The sequence below is a fragment of the Helobdella robusta genome (genome assembly GCF_000326865.2).
Source record: "Helobdella robusta unplaced genomic scaffold HELROscaffold_24, whole genome shotgun sequence".
Taxonomy (NCBI): Eukaryota; Metazoa; Annelida; class Clitellata; order Rhynchobdellida; family Glossiphoniidae; genus Helobdella; species Helobdella robusta.
Window position 1 is genome coordinate 1,248,540 of NW_008704261.1, and position 22,574 is coordinate 1,271,113.

Below are 22,574 nucleotides of genomic sequence, written 5' to 3' on the forward strand. Positions count from 1 at the left end.
AAAGTTGGTGGAATGCTATAAAGGAAGCGACAGAAATATATTTATTGATCGCTATTTTACTGGTTATTCATTATGTGTGAAGCTCCTTGACAGGGGATTAACTATGACTGGTACAATTATGCCTAGTAGACGGGACGTACCCAAGTGTTTTAAAAATGTAAAATCAAGAGAATTAATTAGAGCCTTAAAATAAGAAAGAATTCGTGACACGGAGGAAGAAGCGAAACAGGAGGAGGAAGATAGAAGGATCAGAAGAGAGGCAGATATGCGGAGAATGGAACACAAGGAAGATACGGAAGAACAACTCGGAAGAAAAACACAGCAGCAAAAGTACGCGATTGGAGTCAAAGGACGAGTGGGACCGATGATTGACATGTGCCCGTCTGACCCGCGAAGAATTGCATCATATTTCCATCTCATTGAAGGCGTGTTTGACAAGTTTCAAGTTGAGGACAGTTTGAAGGTTAAAATATTGCTATCCAAATTGGATGTAAAAATGAGGAATGTGATGAACGAACTAGATAATGATAAGCGGTATGATTACGAGGTGGTGAAACGGCAAATACTGCAACGATGTCGTTTCTCTCCTATGAAACTGCGGGACGAGTTTTTTGGATCTAGGAAAGCGAAGGATGAGACCTTTCCGGCATTTGCTGCCAGATTACATAGTTGTCTCAGACTTTACTTCCAAAGCCGGCAAGCCGAATCATTTGACCGAGGGTTGTCACTTCTAGTGGCAGATCGTATGAAGGAACTGCTGCCGAAGAACTTATTGGATCATATTCTTACGCGAGAGAGTGAGGATTGGTTTACACATGACCAGATGGCTGACATACTGGAGCGCTATGAAGCCAACATGAATATGACCTGTTCCACCGCTCACGCGGCCGGGTATAAGGTACGACCGATGACGAATCAGGATAATTTGAACACAAGATGGCAGAAAACGGAGACAAAAAGTGGGCCAGTGTCAGTAAGTGGTTGTTATAGCCGTGGTAACACTGGTCATCTTGCCAAGCATTGTTCGAGGAAAATAAAGGACGAACCAGTAAAACGGATCATGAAATGCCAGGTGAACCAGATGTTAGATGGTACAGTGAATGAGCAGGCCCAGGAGGGAGTTGGTAAAAAGGTGCAAGTTGGAAAATTTTTCAAAAGACCCTTTGTGAAGGTCCAGGTACAGGGGAAACAATTCTGCGATGCTCTGGTGGATAGTGGAGTCGAGGTATGTTGCATCAGTGAAAAATTCTTTGATGCTTTAAATCTAGAGCGAATGGGCCAACTACGGATTGTAGGATTGGATGGACAGAGTAAGAAGGTTGACGCTACCTGGGTAACTGTGACTCCCCAGATAAAACACTGAAGTCATCGCACCAAGTGTGAAAGTTTGGTGTGCCATTATACCAAATGCCCACAAAAAGCTACTTATCACCCCTGATGTAGTTGAACGTTTGAAGGGGACAGAAGAATATGCAGTGCCGTTGGTGAGTTTAGAAGAAGATACAAGAAATGCCTCGGGTAAAGTTATTCAAAGAAGGATAAAAACATTTGATGGACTAACGCAAGAAGGTAAAGGACAGATGTTTTACGATCCGGAGGTTGGGCTCACACAATGGGAACCATGGAATCAAGAAGCTAATAATAATAATAACATTGATCACATTGAATCTGGCTGATGTTGAAATTCCAGATTGTTATAAATTTTTTGCTTGGTAGGGTTTTTTGTACGGGGGATATTTGTTCTGGAGTTAATTGTCCGGGGGGTATTTTGCTCGGGAAATTTTTTGCTCGGGGCTATTTGTCCGGGGAGTAAATGTCCGAGGGGTATTTGTCCGGGTGGTATTTGTCTTGTTTCCATTCAAAGTTATCATCAATTAAACCAACCCTGTTATTGCAACTAATAAAATCCAACATAATGGAAAACAATAATATTGCTAATTCGATATCAGACTTGGATTGTGAATTCGAAAACTTAAATTTTTTTATGTAAGTCGGACTATTATTATGCTAATCATATAAAAAACATTTTCACCCCATCATTATCGTCTGTAAACTGTTACACATAAATACACGTAGCTTATTTTTTAAAGTTAATGAAATTGAAATATTACTAGCAAATCTTGATATTAATCTAAATGTTATAGCGATTACGGAAACTTGGCTAATTTAATAGATAGCAAATGTTTTTTGCTTTTTTAATTTACAAGATATAATGTTCCAATTTTGTTCATTAACTTTTATTTATTTATTTTATATAGAACGAATGAAACCCTGTTAAAAAAAATTTATATTTTTTTTTACAAACAATAATATTACTAATCATTTTCAACCCATTAGTTTAACTTTTTTTATATTTCTTAAATTATTTTTAATAGACGGAAAAATGGTGTCAAAACGATACCAAGATACCTCATTTACGATATAATCAGAAAAGATGGACACAATGTAGGCAAGAGAATGATATGCGCATACTAAAAAATATCATTGAACTTCGAAATGAATGCAAAATAAATAAATCCGCGAAACCATTTAGCATCAGAGCTAAACCATTTTGGAATACAATTTACTCTAAAAGTTTACTGGATGGAAATTTTGCAACAAAGGTGTGCAATGAGGTAGATAGACTAATTTTTCAACCAGTTAATATGGGCTATAAAATGGGCCAATGCTAACCACTTCGAGTTAATACAGCTGACTTCAAACTCTCCGTGAGAACCAAAATGAAGGAAGGGATGCTTCCAAATTTTATTGGAGATCTTCATGTGAGCGGACTGAATCGGCCTTTTGAAAAAAAGACTAATGATAGCAATAATCTGCCAAAACATTTCCGCCATGGATAAAAACGAAGTCACGATTATAATGAATCAACGAGAGACGACTTGCCGCCCGTCAAAATGCCGAAACCCTCGGCTTGACGTAACAAAATGTCATAACTGACATCCCGCCTGAATTGAAATTACATTTTCTTTATTTGACATTTCATACATTGTCACTTTCATTTACAATAATCTAATCGACTCAAAATTATACTTAAAAATCCATATTAAAAATGTCAATAATAAAATCAATAAAACTCTAGGCTTGGTTTATCGTATAAACCCTTTCTTAAATAATAACTCTAGGGAAGTCTTTTATTTTTCATTGGTCAAAAGTCATCTGTTTTACTGTAATCTTATTCGAGAATAGACTAACAAAACTGTTTTCAAATAATAATCGGGATGCTTTCCTTAAAAATGAACTTCATTCTGTTTACGAAATAAACAAGTACAAGGCTTGCTGCTACTTATTCAAAGGGTTAAAGGGGATGTCAGCTAAAAAAAACCTCATACCATCTGCCCTAAATTGCATTGCTTGAGTAATAGTTCAATTTTATTTAGAACATTGATGGCAACCGACAAGCAAAGTTCCAGAATATTTTCTTTTTATGCACCAAAATTTTGGAATGATCTTCCAAATTATTTAAAAATCATTGACTCTTTGAATGTTTTTAAAAAAAACAATTGAAAGTATTTTTATAGTTGTTTCTCATGAATCATTTTTTAATTTTTTATTTATATTTACACATCTTGCAATGGTATTTTGACTTTTGAAACGTACTTCCGAATTATTTAAAAATCATTGACTCTTTTGATGTGCTAAAAAAACAGTTAAAAGTTTTATTATAGTTGTTTCTCACGATTCATTTTCTAATATTTATTCTTTTATTTACATGTCTTGATATTTTGACTTAAAATTTAATTTAATAAACTATTAGATATTTTATTGTTTTGTTTCATTACTTTATGTTATTACTTTAGTCAAGGTCACCAATAAAATAGCATTCATTGCTAAGGTTGCACCTTTTTTCTGTCATTTACGTAGTTTTTGATAGAAAAAAAACCATTTTATTATGGTCATCCTAAATTTTTATAAATAAAAATTTTGAAAAGCAAATACAATTTCGTTTCTTCTCCCAAGTTTTTGAACACTTATTCAAGTAGGTGTATGGGCGTGTAATCAAAACTCTAAAAAAGTAACATACAGCGTCCTTGATGGCCTCAGGTGCAGTCCACTTGATAGGGAACTTGTTGTTGAGGTGGATGATGTTCTCATGCGAAGGCTGGCTCTTCCTATCGGTGAATGAAGTGGGCGATGATGGCGTCGATGATGATGCAGCGCCATTGTTTAATAATGCTTGTTCAGGAGGAATAGCCAACCCAAAATCTGCCACCTGGTGAACCATATTTTTTATAATTCTAAAAACCCGCGAAAACTGATTAAAAATAAATTTAACTGTTAGAGTAAATATCTGTTGCTGAGAAAAAGCATTAGATTAAACAGCGCATCATCATAATAACACCTGAAGATAATAAATATCGTCCAGATATTAAATAATTAAACCAACGATCACTTAACTACAAACAATGACATAGCAGAATAATTAGTAAAAAATTATAATCTGGTAGAAAAATATATATTTGCAGGGCTAAATTCTACCCAAACCTAACCCAAACCGTAACATCATTACTACAGCACACCAACACAAAACATAACAGAACAAAGCTTAGATATATGATAGATACAGCACATAATAAATACAACCACACAGCACGGCAAACGACGTATAGTGTATCACAAAATAGTAACATAAGACGATACCTTTGCAGAACCATCTTCGTGAAGTAAAACATTCCTGGCAGCGAGGTCCCTATGAACGATTCCCCGTAGAGCTAGAAATGCCATGCCCTCACATACATCTCTGTCGTGTTTAATATGTGTATATGTTTGAAGTGTTTGCTGTGTTGAAGCATGCATTTAACAATGAAGTGCGTTTATATAATGTCTGTATGTGAGGGATAGGTTTATGTTATAGGTTATGAGGGATGTATGTACGAAACATGGACATTACCTCCCGTGCGTACAAGATCAACATTCATCCCTTGTAAAAATTAAATAGAGGACATGCTAACCAAGACATGCGGAGAAATAAAGATGCGGAGAAATAAAGAGTGAATACATCAATCACATTGCCAGAACAACTACTGAACTGGAACTTACGGACTCTAGAATTATCAGAAAAAGTAAGGATCCGAATAACATTACTAAAAGACTTTTATTCCTTATGAAAAAGATAGAAAGAAAGATAAGGATAGAAAGAAGGATAAGGATAGAAAGAAGGATAGTCCGGAATTTATTAGTGAGCTCAAGAAATGTAAAGAATATGTGGTTAGCATTAGGAAGGTAATTTTTAACATTAAAATTATTGCCTCAATATTTTATGGAAAAAAAATGAAAATTTTCAGCAAGCGTTTATTTGGAGTGTGATGATATGAATCTGAAGGCTGTCAAATGTCAATTGAAGACGCCAGGATTGAGCATTGACTCTTTAAAAAATATTTTTGAAACATATTTATTTCTGAGATGAAAATGAATATTTTGTATTCACTTTTATTTTATTTTTCATTGTCATAAATTTTTGTTTTTTTTTTTAATTTAATTTTGTTTTTTAGGAATTTTTGTGATGGCACTTTTTGAAAAAATTTAAATTTAATAAAATTTAAATTATAATTAATAATTAACCGTAGGAGATATAAATGAAGCTTTATATTGACACACTTCACAAGTGGCGCTTATTAATTTGTTATCATATCACATTTAATCACTAATGTCACTACACTCGTTGTTAATAAACCAGCTGCCTTTCATTGATAACATTTTTAGCAATAGTTCCTCATCTCATGTTGCTGAGATGCTTTTATCTGGTTCGACAGATCAGTATCCCATTTTTTTCTTTTTTGATTGTTTTCATGCATCTATCAAATTCAAGTAGAAAAAAATTATTAGTGCTGAAAAGGGACTTTGAATAGTTAGTTCATAAAAGCTTATTAAGCTTAAAAAAATTAGTTGAAAACATTTTAAAAAACTAAGTTTAATTTTAAATAAATTGAAATGAGCAGGTTTTAAAAAATAATTTAACTGTCGTTTTTAAATTATTCTAACGCTAATTGGTGCCTTTATTAGTTATTCATGAGTTAATTTAATAAACAGAAGGAATTTTAAAGCAAACATTAAAAAAGTCATTATACAATACAAATTTAATTTATGCTGAACCGAAATTATGTTTTTTTTTTATTATAAAGTTGGCTGTGCCAATGAGTTGATCGTCGACTCCACGCAGTCCTCCTGCACCTCATTTTATTTATGTTTGGTGAGGTCGAACAAAATATTTCACACCGAAAAAAGATGACCCTCGCGCCAAAATAAAATAACAATTTGAATATATGAAATACTTATTAATATGAAATCTTTGTACGTTTGAGATGCTATTTAATCAGTGATATATTAACAAATTTATAATTGCTAATTCGTAAACTGTTATTAGTTATTAATTCACAAATTCATAATGAACATCCGGGTGTCTGAACACACAATTTGACAGGCGCTCCGATGAGCTTCCAGTTGTTCGATGGTTCGATAAAAATCTTACTATTTTTATTTCTAACCCAATAACAATCAAGCCAAATACAAAAGTTATATAATTATCCTTAGGGAGATAAACAAAATAGACCTGCTCAGAAGTCAGTATCTATCAGAATGTGCGTGCTTACGTATGTATGAACTAGGAAGCGTGAATGTAAAAGTGTGTATGTATGAGGAGTGTGTGTGTGTGTGTGAAGTGTGTTTGTATCAAGTGCGTTTGTATGAAGTGTGTACATGTATATGTGAAAAATGTAAGTTTAGAAGTGTGTATGCTTAAAGTGTGTACGTGAATATGTATAAAATATGTATTTAATCACATGAAAATCCGTTGTAAAGATGTTTGAGTTGGCAACATGACAGCTATATTGTTATAATGCACTGAATAAACAAGGAAGTTAACTACGAACAAAGCCACAAACGATGTTGTAGATGATGATGATGCAGTTGTAGATGATTACGATCTTGTTGCGGCTGTTAATAATGTTGTTGTAGACGATGATGTTTTTGTAGGTGATGACGATGATGATGATGAAAAAAACTGTTGAAGATAATGCCGATGTTAAAAAAAATGTAGATGTTGAAACGTCAACTATTGATATATTGACAGGCAATAAAAAACCAAACATGATAATAAAATATTGTGATGACGATAAATTTGCGATGATTATGACGGAAATATGATAAAACTAATTTAAAAAAAAAATAAAAAATGAAAGGAGAATGAGAGGAATGAATGAGCAACCAAACAAACCTTGAGAACTTGATCTGGTCGGCAGGACTGATGACTGACCTGCCCCTCGTTCTCAGGTAGTCCACCAGGCTACCCTTCAACAGCAGCTCCATCATGATGTACGTCGGTGTGCCCATCACAACCCCCTTCAAATGCACCAGGTTTTTGTGCTTCAGTGTCCTGTAAGTTTATTGGTTGATTGATTGGCAGACGTGCCTGGTGTTCGAATATATAATTATATACTTGTGTATCTGTGCGCAAACGAGCGTGTGTGTTTGTTACATCAATCACTAATTGATAGTTTAATGAAAAGATTGCAGAAAGTAAAACAAAATTGACATTTCGATACAAAGCACAGATACAGACAACAGTGCCACCATCATCCACCCAACAAGCAGATGGTGAACAGTTGTAGTGATAATGATACAAACGAAAAAATAAAGCGAGCAACCAACTTGATCACATCCATCCAAACAGGACAACAACATCAATCAAACAACAAACTTATAAACGCTGCCAGTAACATAGTCGTCTCAACAGATAGAAAACCACAAACATTGGATCACATCAATGTGCATGAAACAACGTAAAACAATCAGGACGATCATAGCAAGAATTGACACAAAGTAACATAACAACAGCAATGACACGAACGTCATGACGGATGCTTCTTGTAGGAAGGTGTGCACCATTGTTCCTTTGATCACTTTGATAGCCACGTCCTCCCCATTAAGGGTGCCTCTGTATACCTCTGTCAGGTGATGAAAGTTGTCATGATGACGATGATGATGAAGGTGATGTTGATGACGATGGTTGTTAAGAAGTTAAGATGATAACACACACACACACACACACACACACACACACACACACACACACACACACACACACACACACACACACACACACACACACACACACACACAAACACACTAGCATATATATATTTGTTGTTCAGCAGGTAAAAGCACACATATATAAGCCCACTTATACATGTACGCACAAACACAAACCTCCATACTCTCCCTTTCCAATCTGTTCACCCAAAGTGATGTCTGAAAGGTTGAAGTTCCAGAGGGAACGAGTGAAAAATTCTTCGGTGGATTGATGCTGTGTTCGTGGGAGGGCTCGTCCTAACTGACAGACCAATCCATCGCTGTCTCTCTGGTAATGCTGTTGTTTCATTGGTTACCGTCAATGATTGATGTATGAAGTTTAAATTTTATTGGTTGTTAAGATAGATTGAGCTAGAATAGATGTGACTGGTGGTTGAGAAATAAATGATGAGTACAGCTTAAATGTGATTGGCTGTTGAGGTTGTAGACTATTGACAGCCAACATGAAATCAAACTTGATGTTTATAAAAATTGATTGGGAAACATCCATCTAAATCTCTTCATCATCATTGTTTGTGACATATTCATCCCAATCACCATCGTCGCAATCATCATCTATACATCATCATCATCATCATCACAATCCTCACCATTGTTACTATTACAATCATCATCAGCATCACAATTAGCATCATCATTACAAAAATCATCTCCGTCATCCTCACAAACATACCTTTCACAATCATCACCACCATCATCATCACAATCATCATCGTCAAAATCATCACTATCATCATTATCATTATTACCATCATCATCATTATTACCATCATCATCATCATCACCATCATCATCATCACCACCACCACCATAATGAGTGCGGTAAGATCGTCGAAGTGTGCCTCCTCATCAATGGTTAACTTTCCATCTTTATTATCGATGTGGTAGTGTTCTACCTGGCGGTTATGATAATGATAGTGATTATGATGATGATAACGATGATGTTCCTTACTATCAAGATCATAGTGATGCCGGTGATAGTGCTGATGATGATAGTTATAATGGTAACGATGATTATGATGGTCGTGGTAATAAAAGTAATGATGAAGTTGATGAAAACTGATAGGATAATTAGATATTAAAACATTAATAGAGATGATGATGGAAATGATAATGGTGATAAAAAAAGAGGATGATGATGGTGATGATAAAGAGAAAGAAAATGATGATCATGAATACAGCAAAAAAGATGGCACGAAAATATATTAAGGAATTAAAAATAGAACGGTTATTTTCAGAAGTTAAAACAAGAACAACAACATCACAGTTGCAATGCTCACAGCTTCCTCGTGGCGCAACTGGGGATCAAAAAGCCTCGAATGGGAACAAACCGCTCAGAGATCAGCATCAGAAAAACCAGTCAGGTTTTTGCCATGGGCAGACATGTCGCCGACCTGACCCTACTACTCCTGGCCGGAGACATCGAAACAAATCCTGGACCCCAGTGTGTGTCAAGTTACTGATATATATAACCTACAACACATTTTCAAAACAATTCGCGCTTGAAATTTACAATAGAATTTAGTACTGAAAAACAACTCGCGTTCGTCGATTGTCTCGTCGAACACACAGCAGTTAATCATCAAAGTCTACGTGAAACCTATCAACTTTGGCCAAGTAATAAATAACGCATCTGACTGTCCAGACAGTTACAAAAACAATGTAGCTTATAATTTCATCCACCGGGCATACAAAATTTCATCTGATGCTAATATTTTCAATAATGAATTAGTACGTATCAAACAATTCTTGATCAACAACAACTATTCAAATAAAATGATCGATGATAAAATGAATAAATATTTTCAAAAAGTTAATAATCCCGTCACTCTAAACTCGCAGTATATTACAATAAAAACAGCCATACCAATATGTGAATACAAAGTTTGTGACTACTCGTCAAAAATCCTACGTCGTCACGTCACTCGATAAATTATCCCATTTTAATATTCATTTATTCATTCTTGTTTTCATATCTTCATAATTTAACAACGTATACTCACATTGCTTTATTTTACGCGTTAGTATGATACATCCTACCATCTACGCCAGTACCATTCCATCACTACACAAACATGTTTCGTTTTCAGTCTACTTATAGTTCCATATCGATACTTAACAATTTTATTTGTATTTTAATATCTGATTTTCTTAATTTATTTGTTTTATTTTCTTTCATATATATTTTATTTATATTCGTTATTCATATTTATATCATGTTTACATGTTATTACAAAATAATCATTTTTACTCCAATTTCGGTTCTTGCAATTGAATTTTCTTAATTTCTATGATTTTAAACCTTTATTTCAATTTATAGTCCGTTATTTCAAATTATAGGATCTGAAGATGACATCTGTGTGTCAAAACAACGTTGTTAGCCACACTATGATTGGAAGTTTTAATAAATATGAATTGCAACAGTTACGTGTTGTTGAATGTCTTTTAAAGAAATTAATAAACGCTAAATGGGCAAAATCATTTAACCAAATTTATTTATTTTATGTATTTCCATACTTAAATTATAAGTTTTTCATGTAAATTTCCTGGTTACTTGTTAACATTTTAACATTTCATTCTTGCTGTATCAGTTGTATTAAGGACCAGTTTAACTATACGAATTTTGTAATTACCATTTTAGACTTATTTCGCAATAATAATTTTTAAAATTTTTCTTTTACTATTTTACACTAACTTGTATTGACCATATTTTGTATCTTACATGTATGCATGTATATTTTAACATTAACCCATTAATGCCGGCCGTACTCATTTGAGTACGCCTCTTGAATTTGGCATCAATTAAAATGGGAGGTGTTTTAAAGGTAATTATCTTGCTACATCCTGGTAATGCATACCATTTAACTAGTAGTGAGTGTAATTTAGACATTTTTGTGCATGTGTTTGATGTGACGAAGCTTAGAAGTTGGCGATTTTTTCATAGTGACAGAGCTACTTTTGCAAATTTTTTTTCTGTTAAAAAAATTTTAAAATTTTTTAATTTTATTTTAAAAACAAGAAGTCTTTGGATTAATCTTTATGTTAGTAACATTATTTTGAATATTAATTTGATATAAAGTAATTTACAAACACAAACATCTTACTGTCCTCGTACGAGAACGTTAGGCACAAATGAATATATTATGGTTAACTTTTTGATTTTACCTCAGACGTGAAAAACATGGATCCTAAATCCTTTTATGGCACTAAAACTTTTCAAAAATTAGAAGAAGCCTTAGAAGAGATAGAAAGTGATAATTTTGAAACAGTTGGCAGTGTTGATTTGTGTGTCCTTCCTCCAGATTTGGACGAATTGACAGATGCCGAAGAAATTGATGATGACAATATAATTGATCCTCATTATGTTCCAAAAGACATTTCAGGAACTATACAAATATCTGTTGATTTGAATAACGAACCGGATAACGAAAACGAACCTGATCAAATATCTGAAGGTTTATATAAACAATATACTACATTCGAAAAACCCAAATGGACAAAATCAGATTTTTCGTCAGCATCACCTAGTACAAGTAATTCGTTTGATGAAGACCTACAAAAAATCAAAGACAACCTTAAAGATTTGTCTTCAAGACAAATTTTTGAAAAATTTCTTTCCATGAATATTACTAATTACATATGCCATCAATCCATCATTTATGCACGACAAAAAAATAACCACTCAACTTAAGAACCAGAGGAACTACGAACTTTTTTAGCAATCTTATATTTTACTGGATACAATCCATTGCCAAGAGAGCGTTTATATTGGTCACTAGATGAAGATCTCGGAGTCTCATGTGTTTATAATGCTATGAGTCGAGACAGGTATCTGGAAATAAAGAGATTTCTTCATTTGGCTGATAATTCCAAAATTGCAGATTCTAAAGACCGCATGTATAAAATTAGACCGTTGTCAGACAAGTTGCAAGAAAACTTTTGTCAATGGGGATGTTTTCATAAAGACATTTCCATTGACGAATCTATGGTAAAATATTATGGACATCTTCCAGCAAAACAGTTCATTAAAGGTAAGCCCGTGAGATTCGGGTATAAAAACTGGATGATAGCTAGCTCCAGTGGATACTGCTATGGTTTCGATGTTTATTGTGGAAAAAAACCAAATGAAACTGAAGACACCAAAGCATTACCACTAGGAGCTAAAGTTGTGTTGGACCTTCTAAAACATTTACCAGAACCATCAAGAAATAATATCTATTTCGATAATTATTTCACTAGTTACGCATTGATGGTGTACCTAAAGAAAAAACATATAAATGCCACAGGGACAGTCAGAGAAAATCGAACGCAGAAATGTCCATTGATGGAATCAAAAGAAATTAAGAAAATGACAAGAGGGTCTTATGACTTCAAATTTGATAAAGCAAATGGCATTTTATGTGTAAAATGGTATGACAACAGTGCTTGTAGCATGTTGTCTAACTGGGATTCAATCAAACCACTGAACAATGTAAAGAGATGGTCAAGAACAACCAAATCTAAAGAAAACATTCTTCAGCCGAAATTGTTCGCATCTTACAATTCTGGAATGGGAGGAGTAGATAACCATGATCAATGCTTATCCCTATATCGAATAAGCGTAAAAGGGAAAAAGTGGTGGTGGGTTTTATTTACGTACTTTTTAGACATGGCAATGACCAATGCTTGGAAAATTCAGCAAATAACTTCTGAGAATGTAATGGACCAACTCGAGTTTCGTCGCCATATAGTACGTGGCTATTTGAGAGACGGTGCGGCGAGTAGAGCCAGTAGAAAGAGAAAAACCGGATCCAGTATTGAAACCACAGTAGGATTTCACTTCCCTGGAAAATTGGAAAAACAACTAAAGTGTACTTTTTGCCACATGAAAGCTAGATGGATGTGTAAAAAATGTGGCAAAACACTATGCATCGAAAAGGGGTGTTTCGAAAAGTATCATCTCGCATCTGCCTAACGTCCCCATTTGAGGACGCCTTTATAACGTTATACTTAAATAAATTTTTTTAATTTTTTTTGAATAAACATATTAAATATACTTCATATTTTACAATTTTGCACAATTTGATGTTTTTCATTCAGTAGTTTTGTTTTAGGCGTAAATGGGTTAACTTTAGGGACCAGTCGAAAATAGTTACTCTATTGCTAATTGGAACCCTTTTGTGTACATTATTGTAATTTATGTTTAAGTGGCCATAAGCGATAATTCATTGTGAATCCTATTACGGTCAACCTGTCTTTCATTCATTTATTTCAACCCTTAATTTTTAGTGGCAAATAAAATTTTCGTTTTTCGTTTTGTTTAATTTCGATCACTCCAAAATTATGTTGAAGGCCAAAAAATCATTCAAAAATGTGTCAACTGGTGATCCCAGTATCTAAAAAATCCAATTTTCTGATTCTGTGACAACTTATATTTATAAATTTTTCAATTTTTAGAATTTGTTCTGCAGTTAAGAGATGTTATCTTTTTGTAGATCAATTAGTCACTTTAACGATAATGGTGGAAATGATAATGAAGACGAACGATGATGATAATAATAATAAAGATAGTAACTATGTGAAGTATTTTTGGCGCGCGTTTATGAATGAATGTTTCATGTGCATGTGTTGTTTGGTTTGGCGCGCTTGTTGGAGTGGTCTGATATGCATGCTGGTAAAACGTTGCATAAACTGGTTTTGTATGCATGCTGGTGGAATATTATGTGAATTGGTTTTATGTGAATAGTATGGCAAGAGTATAGTGAGTATATTTGAAAGTGTATGAATGCTCATGTGAATGAATATATAAGTATTTTGGAACAATCGTTTTGGTTAGTCTTTCAAGGACAGTTTTTCGAGTTAGTTTGTCAAAGAGTTTTTCGAGTTTTTGAGTTAGTTTTTGGGAAAGTTTTCGAGTTAGTTTTGGTAGAGTATATATAAACAGTCAAAAAATAACAATGGCGGGTCAACGTATAATTATTTCGGAGTTAATTTGGTTGTTTAATGATAATAAGTCAAATTTCGATAACGAAAATTTTAAGCAATTAATAGCTAATAGTTTTGCTCAAGAAGAATTAATTTACGGGAAAAAATTGTTATTGAGCGAGTTAGAATTGTTAAAAGTGGAAAAACCTAAATTATCGCCACGTGGTAATACAAAGTTACACTATATAAATGATATTGTAGAATTGTTTAAGTTTATTCTAGACAATAAATGTATATGACAAAATGGCAACATCTGTTGTTGACTTTAATTGTTTTGTATCAAGTTTTGAATTATTGTTAAAGAACAGTAAGACTACTGCATACGTTACAGAATACTTCAATATTGATCTAATTGCTCATTCTAATAATAAACTAATATTTCAAAATTTATTCTCAAGTTATAGTTTTTTTCCATCTAATTATTTTCCTACAAGAGTGTCCATTACTTCTAAATCATCGATAACATTCCCACCAATGTCTATGAAAGTCATCAAAGCGGTGTGGTAACATCAGATATATTAGACCATTTCCCAATATTTTGTCTGTCACAAAATTCGGTCTTTAATATTAAACAGTCATCAACACTTAAGAGAAACTTCTCAAAAGTTGTTATTTGTAATATCAAAAAAAGCCTACGCGAAGTAAATTGGGACTGTGTCCTCAACTGTGATCATATAAATAGAATATAGATATAATAGGCATCGCTCACTATTAGCAAAAAAACTTGGGTAGCAATATAGAGTCTTTTGATGAAATTGAGCGGTAAGTCACGTGACAAAGTAAGAGATGTATTATCGTCAATGAACATGTAATGTTTATAATATTTACTTAAATTTCAGAATTTAATAATTAAGCCGCCATCGGTCTTTATGAAAGTGTCATTAAAACGTAAAGTTAGTTATATATGTTATAAACTTATTTTATGTATAAATTTATCATCAAAATCAATAGTTATATACATATCTTTTTAATAATGAATCTATATAATTACATATAAATCTTTTATAACATTTAGACATATTTATTAGAGTATAATTATTAAATGATTATATTGGTCTTTTGTCACAATTATTAAAAGATATATTCGGTTTCATAAATTTCAAAAAAAAATTCACATTGATACATCATACAAAACCAGTGAAGTTGAATGTGGACATTCATCATTATTGGCACTTTTAAATTATTATTAAATTTAATGATTTTTATTAAAAACAATTAATTGCATTGAAATAGGAAAATAATATGGTGACTCCCAAAAAGCAAAAGTTGGACGGTGATACGCTATTCAGTCATCAGAAAAGAATAGCATTAGTAAGTTTTTGCTTTTTATAATGTATTTCAAACATACTTATTAAAAGCGAGACTGCCTAGGCTGGCGGCGGCGTTTGCTGGTATTCGAACTCAGAAAAGTTTCGGCAAAAATTCTCAAACTATCATGATGTCATGATGATGTTGCTAATGCTAACAAAGATGATGAAAGAAATTATAAAAAAAACTATAATAACAATGATGTTGATGACTAGAACATTGCTTTATGTTAATGCTGATCACAATTTTTTGTAATTATTATGACTGATGGTCAAAAATTTTGATGATGATGACGACAATGATGATGACGATGATGTTGATGACGACGATGGTGACGACGACAACGATGATAATGACGATAAAAATGATGACTGGCAAGAATTAATAAGATGAATATGAAGTCGATGATAATGACTGTTGTAATTACTGACGATTCATCTTATAGTAATTATGAGAACATTAATAACGTTAAAACGCTTATCGGCACCATATAAAATGATAATGCTTCCGATGTTTGATAATTAAGTAAAAACAATGGAAAATTCCCAAATTATTTATTATTAAAAAAATTACTTGTCAGCATGATAAAATATATTGTAGAAACATCTAAAAATCCACAAACATCCTTCAAACAAATACAGTCGGACATCATTATAACGAACTTCTAAACAACGAAAATCACAATATAACGAAGTTTTTTATGTCCCTTAGAATTTTACATATAAAACTGCTTCTATACAGCGAAATTAATTACTCTAAAACAAACTAAATTTATATAAGTTAAAAGAAGTATCCAAAAAGCAAACATTCTATTAATTGATATAAGCGGTGTTTTTGTATTGCTTTAATTACCTAGAACCATATTTGTTGTTTCTTGTTCTAGTATTCTAGTAAATTTTGCGAATTCTACCTTGATTAATTTCAATGGACTCGGAATCATCGTTGCATTGAGAAAAAAATAAATTTCACTTCTAAAATATTAATGTACACCAAGCAAACACATGCAACGACCATACAAATTAAACAAACAACAAGAACATGCACAATTACACACCAAATACACAACAAAAATACACACCCTGAATAATTAAACCAATTCGAACAAGGAGACAACATAATTATAAAAGTGGCTTGGTCGTGCATTGGGTTCGAATTCAAAAACATTCACGCCTAGCATACAAAAAACTGTACGCCACGTGGATTTCAAGCGTATTCGTGTACGCTGTGTCTGCCCGTCCTCAAAATATACACACCGCACACGACAAACTCACCTTATTATTGAAGAAGATGCAGAGCGTGTAATCCCCGGGAAAGTTGGAGGACTCCCTGACCAGATAGCATTGGTCCTCGGCTTTCTCCATCAGCATCTGCGTGGCGAGCGACCTGCTCAACTTGCCGTGGTACCATCTGGTGTCGCGATGACAAATGATGACGATGATGTTGCTAGTGAGGATATTGATAGCGACAATGATAGCGATGGCGTGATGGGGATGACCACGGTGACAACAATAGAATTGGAAAAGTTTATGCATATGGTTCTAACATCAAAAGTTTATGAACATCAGAAGTTTATGTATATGTTACTAACATCATTCTGTCGTCTTTATAGTTACTAGTATTATAGTTGCATAATAATTGTATATATATATATATATATATATATATATATATATATATATATGTGAGGGCTGAAAGGGTCGGGATTAGGCGTGCGTTGGAGTTCGAGGTTGAAGTAGTGATAGGAAGGGGTCGTCCACGATTGGAATGGAGAGAGCAGGTGGAGAAGGACAAAGTGAAAGCGGGGTTGCGTGATCCTGAGGCGAATGACAGATGTGAATGGCGTCGAGGGGTATTTCGGTTTCATCATGGGTAGCCAAACTGCAACCCCCGATCTCGGGAAAATGTCGTCTAAACGTGTGTTGTTGTTGTTGTTGTATATATATATATATATATATATATATTTTATGATATTTTTATATTTATATTTTTTATTACTTATCTTTCTATAATACATATTTTAATAACGTCATTTTATTTTGTTTCAAATTTTATTTTTTATCTTTATCTAAATTATTTATTAATTATAATAATAAATTTTAATTTCTACATTTTCCTTTTTTTTTATATCGTCTTACTGACTTTCACTTTTAATATCATCCCGCCACGAAACACTTGTTTTTCCCGTCTAACTGAATTGTTTTATCATACGTTTCTACACAATTTTATTTACTTATTTTCATAATTTTGTTTTAATTTCATTCGTTTAAAACCGTTTATTGTTTTATTGCAATATTTTATAATTACAAGGTAACATTTTTTCATATTTTACATTTTCATATTTCTAATTTTCTAATTACAACGTCATAATTTCATTTCTTGTACTTTTCATTAAATTTCTTGATTTTAATGTTTAAATTATAATTCAATTTTTGATATTTCGTAAAACCAGGCTCTGATGATGACTGTATGTCGAAACAACGTTGTAAGCCTAGGATGACACATAATGATAATAAATATGAATTAAAACAGCTTCGTGTTGTCGAAATCCTTATTAAAAAATTAATTAATGCAAAATGGGCAAAAATATTTAACGATATTTGCATCAAAGAAAACCTCGTTCCAAAATATATATATATATAAATATATATATATATATATATATATATTTCAGAAATTAACTTTAAAAAAAATTAACTTTTATTAAAGTTTTCTTTGTGAAAATTTTTAACTATCACTTCATCCTTATAAATACATACAACCAAATCAGGCTCATGCATATAATTGGTAATCAAATGATATAACTTCATCAAATTTATACAGTATATGCATTCATTCAATTAACTAAACTTTTAATAAAGTTTCCAATTAAAAAAGGAATTTTTTTGCTGAAACTAAATCTCTTAATTAAACCACATTTGAAATCTTCTGCCTTAAAATGATTCTCATGAAAACAATTTTTTTGATAACATTTTTAGTTAAAAAAATTCGATAAAGAAATTTAAATAATGGTATAATGAAAAGTATAAGAATCATTATGTCCCTAATTCATTGGAATGGTATAGGAGAGATTATTTTACGCATTTAAAAAAATTAACGAGCCTGGGTATCCTTCTAATTAAAACCAAAACACAAAATAATATATTAATATTACTAACTGTTACTAAATATAAAAGAAAAAAATTGTATAAAAATATAGAGAAAATAACACACAAATACAAGCACAAACAAACAAAGGTATAAACATCATATACAGCCTGGTCTTTTTACACAGTAACCAGGTTCAAATATGACAAAAGGATCTCCGTTCGTGAGATGCATTGTGTGTGTGTGTGTGTGTGTGTGTGTGTGTGTGTGTGTGTGTGTGTGTGTGTGTGTGTGTGTGTGTGTGTGTGTGTGTGTGATGTGTCATTTAGCAAGTATTCATACACGCTGTTTTGTTGATTCTTCTGAATTGAGGAAAAAGCATGAAAACCATTCATTCTTTTACAAACGATGATTAAGAAATCATTTCTAAAAAAATAAATTTGTGCGTTAAGGAACTTGTGAATGTACGCTAGTTTGTAAGCTAGAGACTGTTTAAACACATTCAGCAACATAGAGAACAGGACATCTTAAACTTTCTAAGCAATAATTAGCAGTGAACGACATCATTAATTGCACATATTGACAATTGCGTATATAATTTGGATGATCGACTGTGTTAATCTGGGAATTTTATGAAAACAGGCAATAATGAATAATGTATCTTTAAAGTTGAACAACCTCAAATTAGGATATTTAATTTATTAGTACTGTTGATGTAAACTAATATTAACAAATTTATTAAGTAGAATAAACATATCAAAAATAGATAATCAAGAAAACATTCAACGAAGCAAAAAAAGAAAGTTGGAAAAAGTTTAGCCTGTTAAATCACACTTACACACGGCAATCAAAACTTCCCAGTATTAAAATGAACTTCAATTCAATGAAATGTTGTTCAGATGAAACACATGATTTCATCCTGCATATTAACATGTGCATGAATTATGCAGAACAAATTATGCTACAAACTTTATAAGATTCAGCATATTATCTGAATTTGAAATTCTCAGTGCTACCAGCCACTGCAAAAACTAACAGCTGTCAGATCATTCCACTGAATATATTATTTGTTTCACACAATGGCAGGAGCGATAACTGGACAGTTGTAGTTGTAACAAGCAGAATGGTTCTAATTTTCTATCAATATAACAAGTGTGGAAACAACCGTTCGTGCTGCAGATTCAAGCAGAATTTTAAAACATGCATGTAATATATTCCTTCATCTGAAATTGCCCAAATGACAAGTAAACGAAGAAGTAGCAGCTAGAAAAAGATAATTTGGGAAAAAATGGGAATGATTAGGATTATGTAAGCACCAACAACAAAGAATCTTTAAAAAAGACTCTTGATAACATTTCTATAAACAAAAATTCTGATAGAAATGATAAACAATCATTATAAATAAAGTAATAGCTCATCATAATTCAAAATAAAAAAACAAAATGTCAGAGAATAGATTTTTTGTGTTTAAAACTGGATTAAAATTTGATTATTACCAATAGTACCAAATTCATAATGAAAGGCCGCTTTTAGTTTAAGGTAAATAGACTTTATATATTCTATAAATCTATATGCTAAGTATTTATGTATGTATATAGGTATAGGTATTTATGTAGGAGTGTGCACGTCTGTATATAGACATACCCACTATGCAGTTGTTTAAAAATTATCAATTTGTCGTAAGACGAATTTCAGTTGATTATCAAGTTTGTTCAGTTCATGAACAAAATTTTCATTCATATTTTGCATTTCGGTTTAAATATTTATGTACATTCTAACATAAAAACCATTTTAGGCAATCATTTGTCATCATTAGTGCTCAATACGGACGGATTTTGTTTTATGTGTCCGTTCATATAGGTTTTGAGTGATTTTGTTACTGTTTCTTCACTAAGTGAATTTGTTCAAATTGTGTGTGAGTGTATGTGTGTGTAGTGTGTGTGCGTGTTTCTTTTCAAGTGGATAAGTATATCGGAATGTGTAAATTAGCAGTTATTTATGTATATGGCTTACTAACCTAATTGTGTACTAATTTGATAATTTGATAACTACTTTATAGAATTATAGCCTGAGCTTACTTTTCAATTATTATTATTATTATTTTATTTTATTGTTTTTGTTGTTGTTATAACACAAACCAACACCACGACACCTCTAACAACATAAACCAATACATTCAAGAGCAACCGCAACATTCAGGCACGTTAACAACAAAAACAACAAAGACTTACACCAAACAGCAACAAACAATCAACAAAGGCATACAACAACAAAAAACCTACAACCAACAAAGACTTACATCAAACAACAACAGGACACCAACAACCAAAAAAATATACATCAAACAAAAACAAACAAAAACCAGCAAAGGCTTACACAAACAACAAATAGCAACAAGTAGAAACAAACCCCATGGCGGATAAACCCAGGTGGTTGACTTTTGAAGAGTTGTTTAAGAGATCGGGCGATGGTGATGGTTTCGGTGACGCCGGCGGCGGTAATGGTTGGATGCTTTTCTTAACTCTGGGAGGTAGTGACTTTTTGAGGCGATTCGTTGGTACGAAGCCCTCCTTCCCATTTACATTTTTTGCTTTATACCAGCATTTGTCCTGCATGTTTGTGCGTGTGTGATGTGTGTGTATGTAGGTATGTGCGTGTGTGTGTGTGTGTATGTGTGTGTGTGTGTGTGTAAAATGTGTATGTAAGTGTTTGTTTTTAGATTTGTTTGTGCGTGAAAACAATTCGTTTGAACGTGTTCGAGTGTTTTGTTTGTTGATGTGGGCAAGCATGTTTGTTTATTGGTAAATAAATTCAGCTGTAGGTGCGTCCGTTGTACAATCATGACGATCCTCCTAACACATCACATAAATTCACAAATAAGAATACGTACAGAAACATTAACACACATCCATTGGACAAACAAACAAACATCAGACTCAATGATACTAACACACATATTCAAACACAAACACACATACACTCACACGTTCATATACAGATACGACACAAACACACAGCAGACACAAAAACACCAACACACATATTCATACTCAAACACACACACACACACACACACACACACACACACACACACACACACACACACACACACACACACACACACACAGAAATGCAGAAAATAAAAATAGAAATAAATAAACACAAAGAGGAAATAGGCTGATTACAAAATAAACTTACTGAACCACGGATTTTATGCACTTAAATGTTATCTGGACATACAAGTATGCAATACAAGAGTGTGTCTGTCAAGTGTGTTGTGTATGCATCACTTATGTGGGCACTGTGTATGTGTGCTTGCACGCATAACTGTACGTTGTGTTAACGTTACGTTAATGTTAACATTAATGTTACATCAATTTTGAGGTTATGTTAATGGTACGTTAATGTTGAGTTAATGTTATGTTAATGTTGAGTTAATGTTATGTTAATGTTATGTTGGTAGAAAATTGCCTACTGGTCATTTTCAATGAATTAGTCGGTCAGTCATAACTTGAAAAGTATCAGTTGGAAGATTTCTGCGTGATAGCTCAAATTTACTGATTAACTGCGTTAACGATTGAATTTGATTGACGTTTCAGTGTGTGGCAGATATAAGTGGTAGCAGGTGCATATGACCTAATATATAATGATATCAGTCAAGAGCTCTCCCATTCAATGTTCCAAATTTAAGGTGGTGTAAAGATTTCAAATGAAAGAAGTCTTTTGTTAAAAATGTTTACAGCTAGGAGAGAAAATAACACCTCAAATTACAAGGGGTTTTGGCATGGTTGCATGGCACTGCTTTGTAATAAAATGTCATGCCATTGTCAACAATTGTTGGAGGTAGTAATTTTGGCAAATGTTTTCCGAAAATTACAAAAAATTATGAGCTTAGCATTTTTTGTTTTGTATTTTGTTTCGAAAGACATGAAAGCTCTAAATTTTAATGAAATGGATACAATTGATCGTCTAATTTGGCGCAAAAAGTTGATGGCAAAGAAAACAACGTCCTACCTCGGGGAACCGGGTCTCTGGACGCAAAACGAAGATTGACTGATTTTGTTTGGAAATTGCTTCAAGAAACTCTCCCATTTAGGTATATGTAAAATAAAAAATTAGGACAGCATGCAACA

General features: G+C 32.8%; 4 protein-coding genes across 4 annotated transcripts; 2 read left to right on the plus strand and 2 right to left on the minus strand.

Moving 5' to 3' along the window:
- Window positions 1–265: 265 nt before the first annotated feature.
- Window positions 266–1,676, plus strand: HELRODRAFT_172661 (hypothetical protein; the record flags this gene model as incomplete). Its single annotated transcript, XM_009019326.1, has 2 exons — window positions 266–1,310; window positions 1,366–1,676. 2 exons carry the CDS (start codon window positions 266–268, stop codon window positions 1,674–1,676), a joined length of 1,356 nt encoding a protein of 451 aa, XP_009017574.1.
- A 2,104-nt stretch (window positions 1,677–3,780) lies between these two features.
- On the minus strand, window positions 3,781–4,722 carry HELRODRAFT_172662 (hypothetical protein; the record flags this gene model as incomplete). Its single annotated transcript, XM_009019327.1, has 3 exons — window positions 3,781–3,846; window positions 4,022–4,210; window positions 4,639–4,722. 3 exons carry the CDS (start codon window positions 4,720–4,722, stop codon window positions 3,781–3,783), a joined length of 339 nt encoding a protein of 112 aa, XP_009017575.1.
- A 974-nt stretch (window positions 4,723–5,696) lies between these two features.
- HELRODRAFT_172663 (hypothetical protein) lies at window positions 5,697–9,049 on the minus strand (the record flags this gene model as incomplete). Its single annotated transcript, XM_009019328.1, has 7 exons — window positions 5,697–5,792; window positions 6,879–6,930; window positions 7,211–7,369; window positions 7,844–7,940; window positions 8,203–8,362; window positions 8,895–8,981; window positions 9,038–9,049. 7 exons carry the CDS (start codon window positions 9,047–9,049, stop codon window positions 5,697–5,699), a joined length of 663 nt encoding a protein of 220 aa, XP_009017576.1.
- A 225-nt stretch (window positions 9,050–9,274) lies between these two features.
- HELRODRAFT_172664 (hypothetical protein) lies at window positions 9,275–13,039 on the plus strand (the record flags this gene model as incomplete). Its single annotated transcript, XM_009019329.1, has 3 exons — window positions 9,275–9,449; window positions 11,256–11,540; window positions 12,816–13,039. The coding sequence occupies 3 exons, from the start codon at window positions 9,275–9,277 to the stop codon at window positions 13,037–13,039; spliced, it is 684 nt and encodes a 227-aa protein (XP_009017577.1).
- Window positions 13,040–22,574: the final 9,535 nt, after the last annotated feature.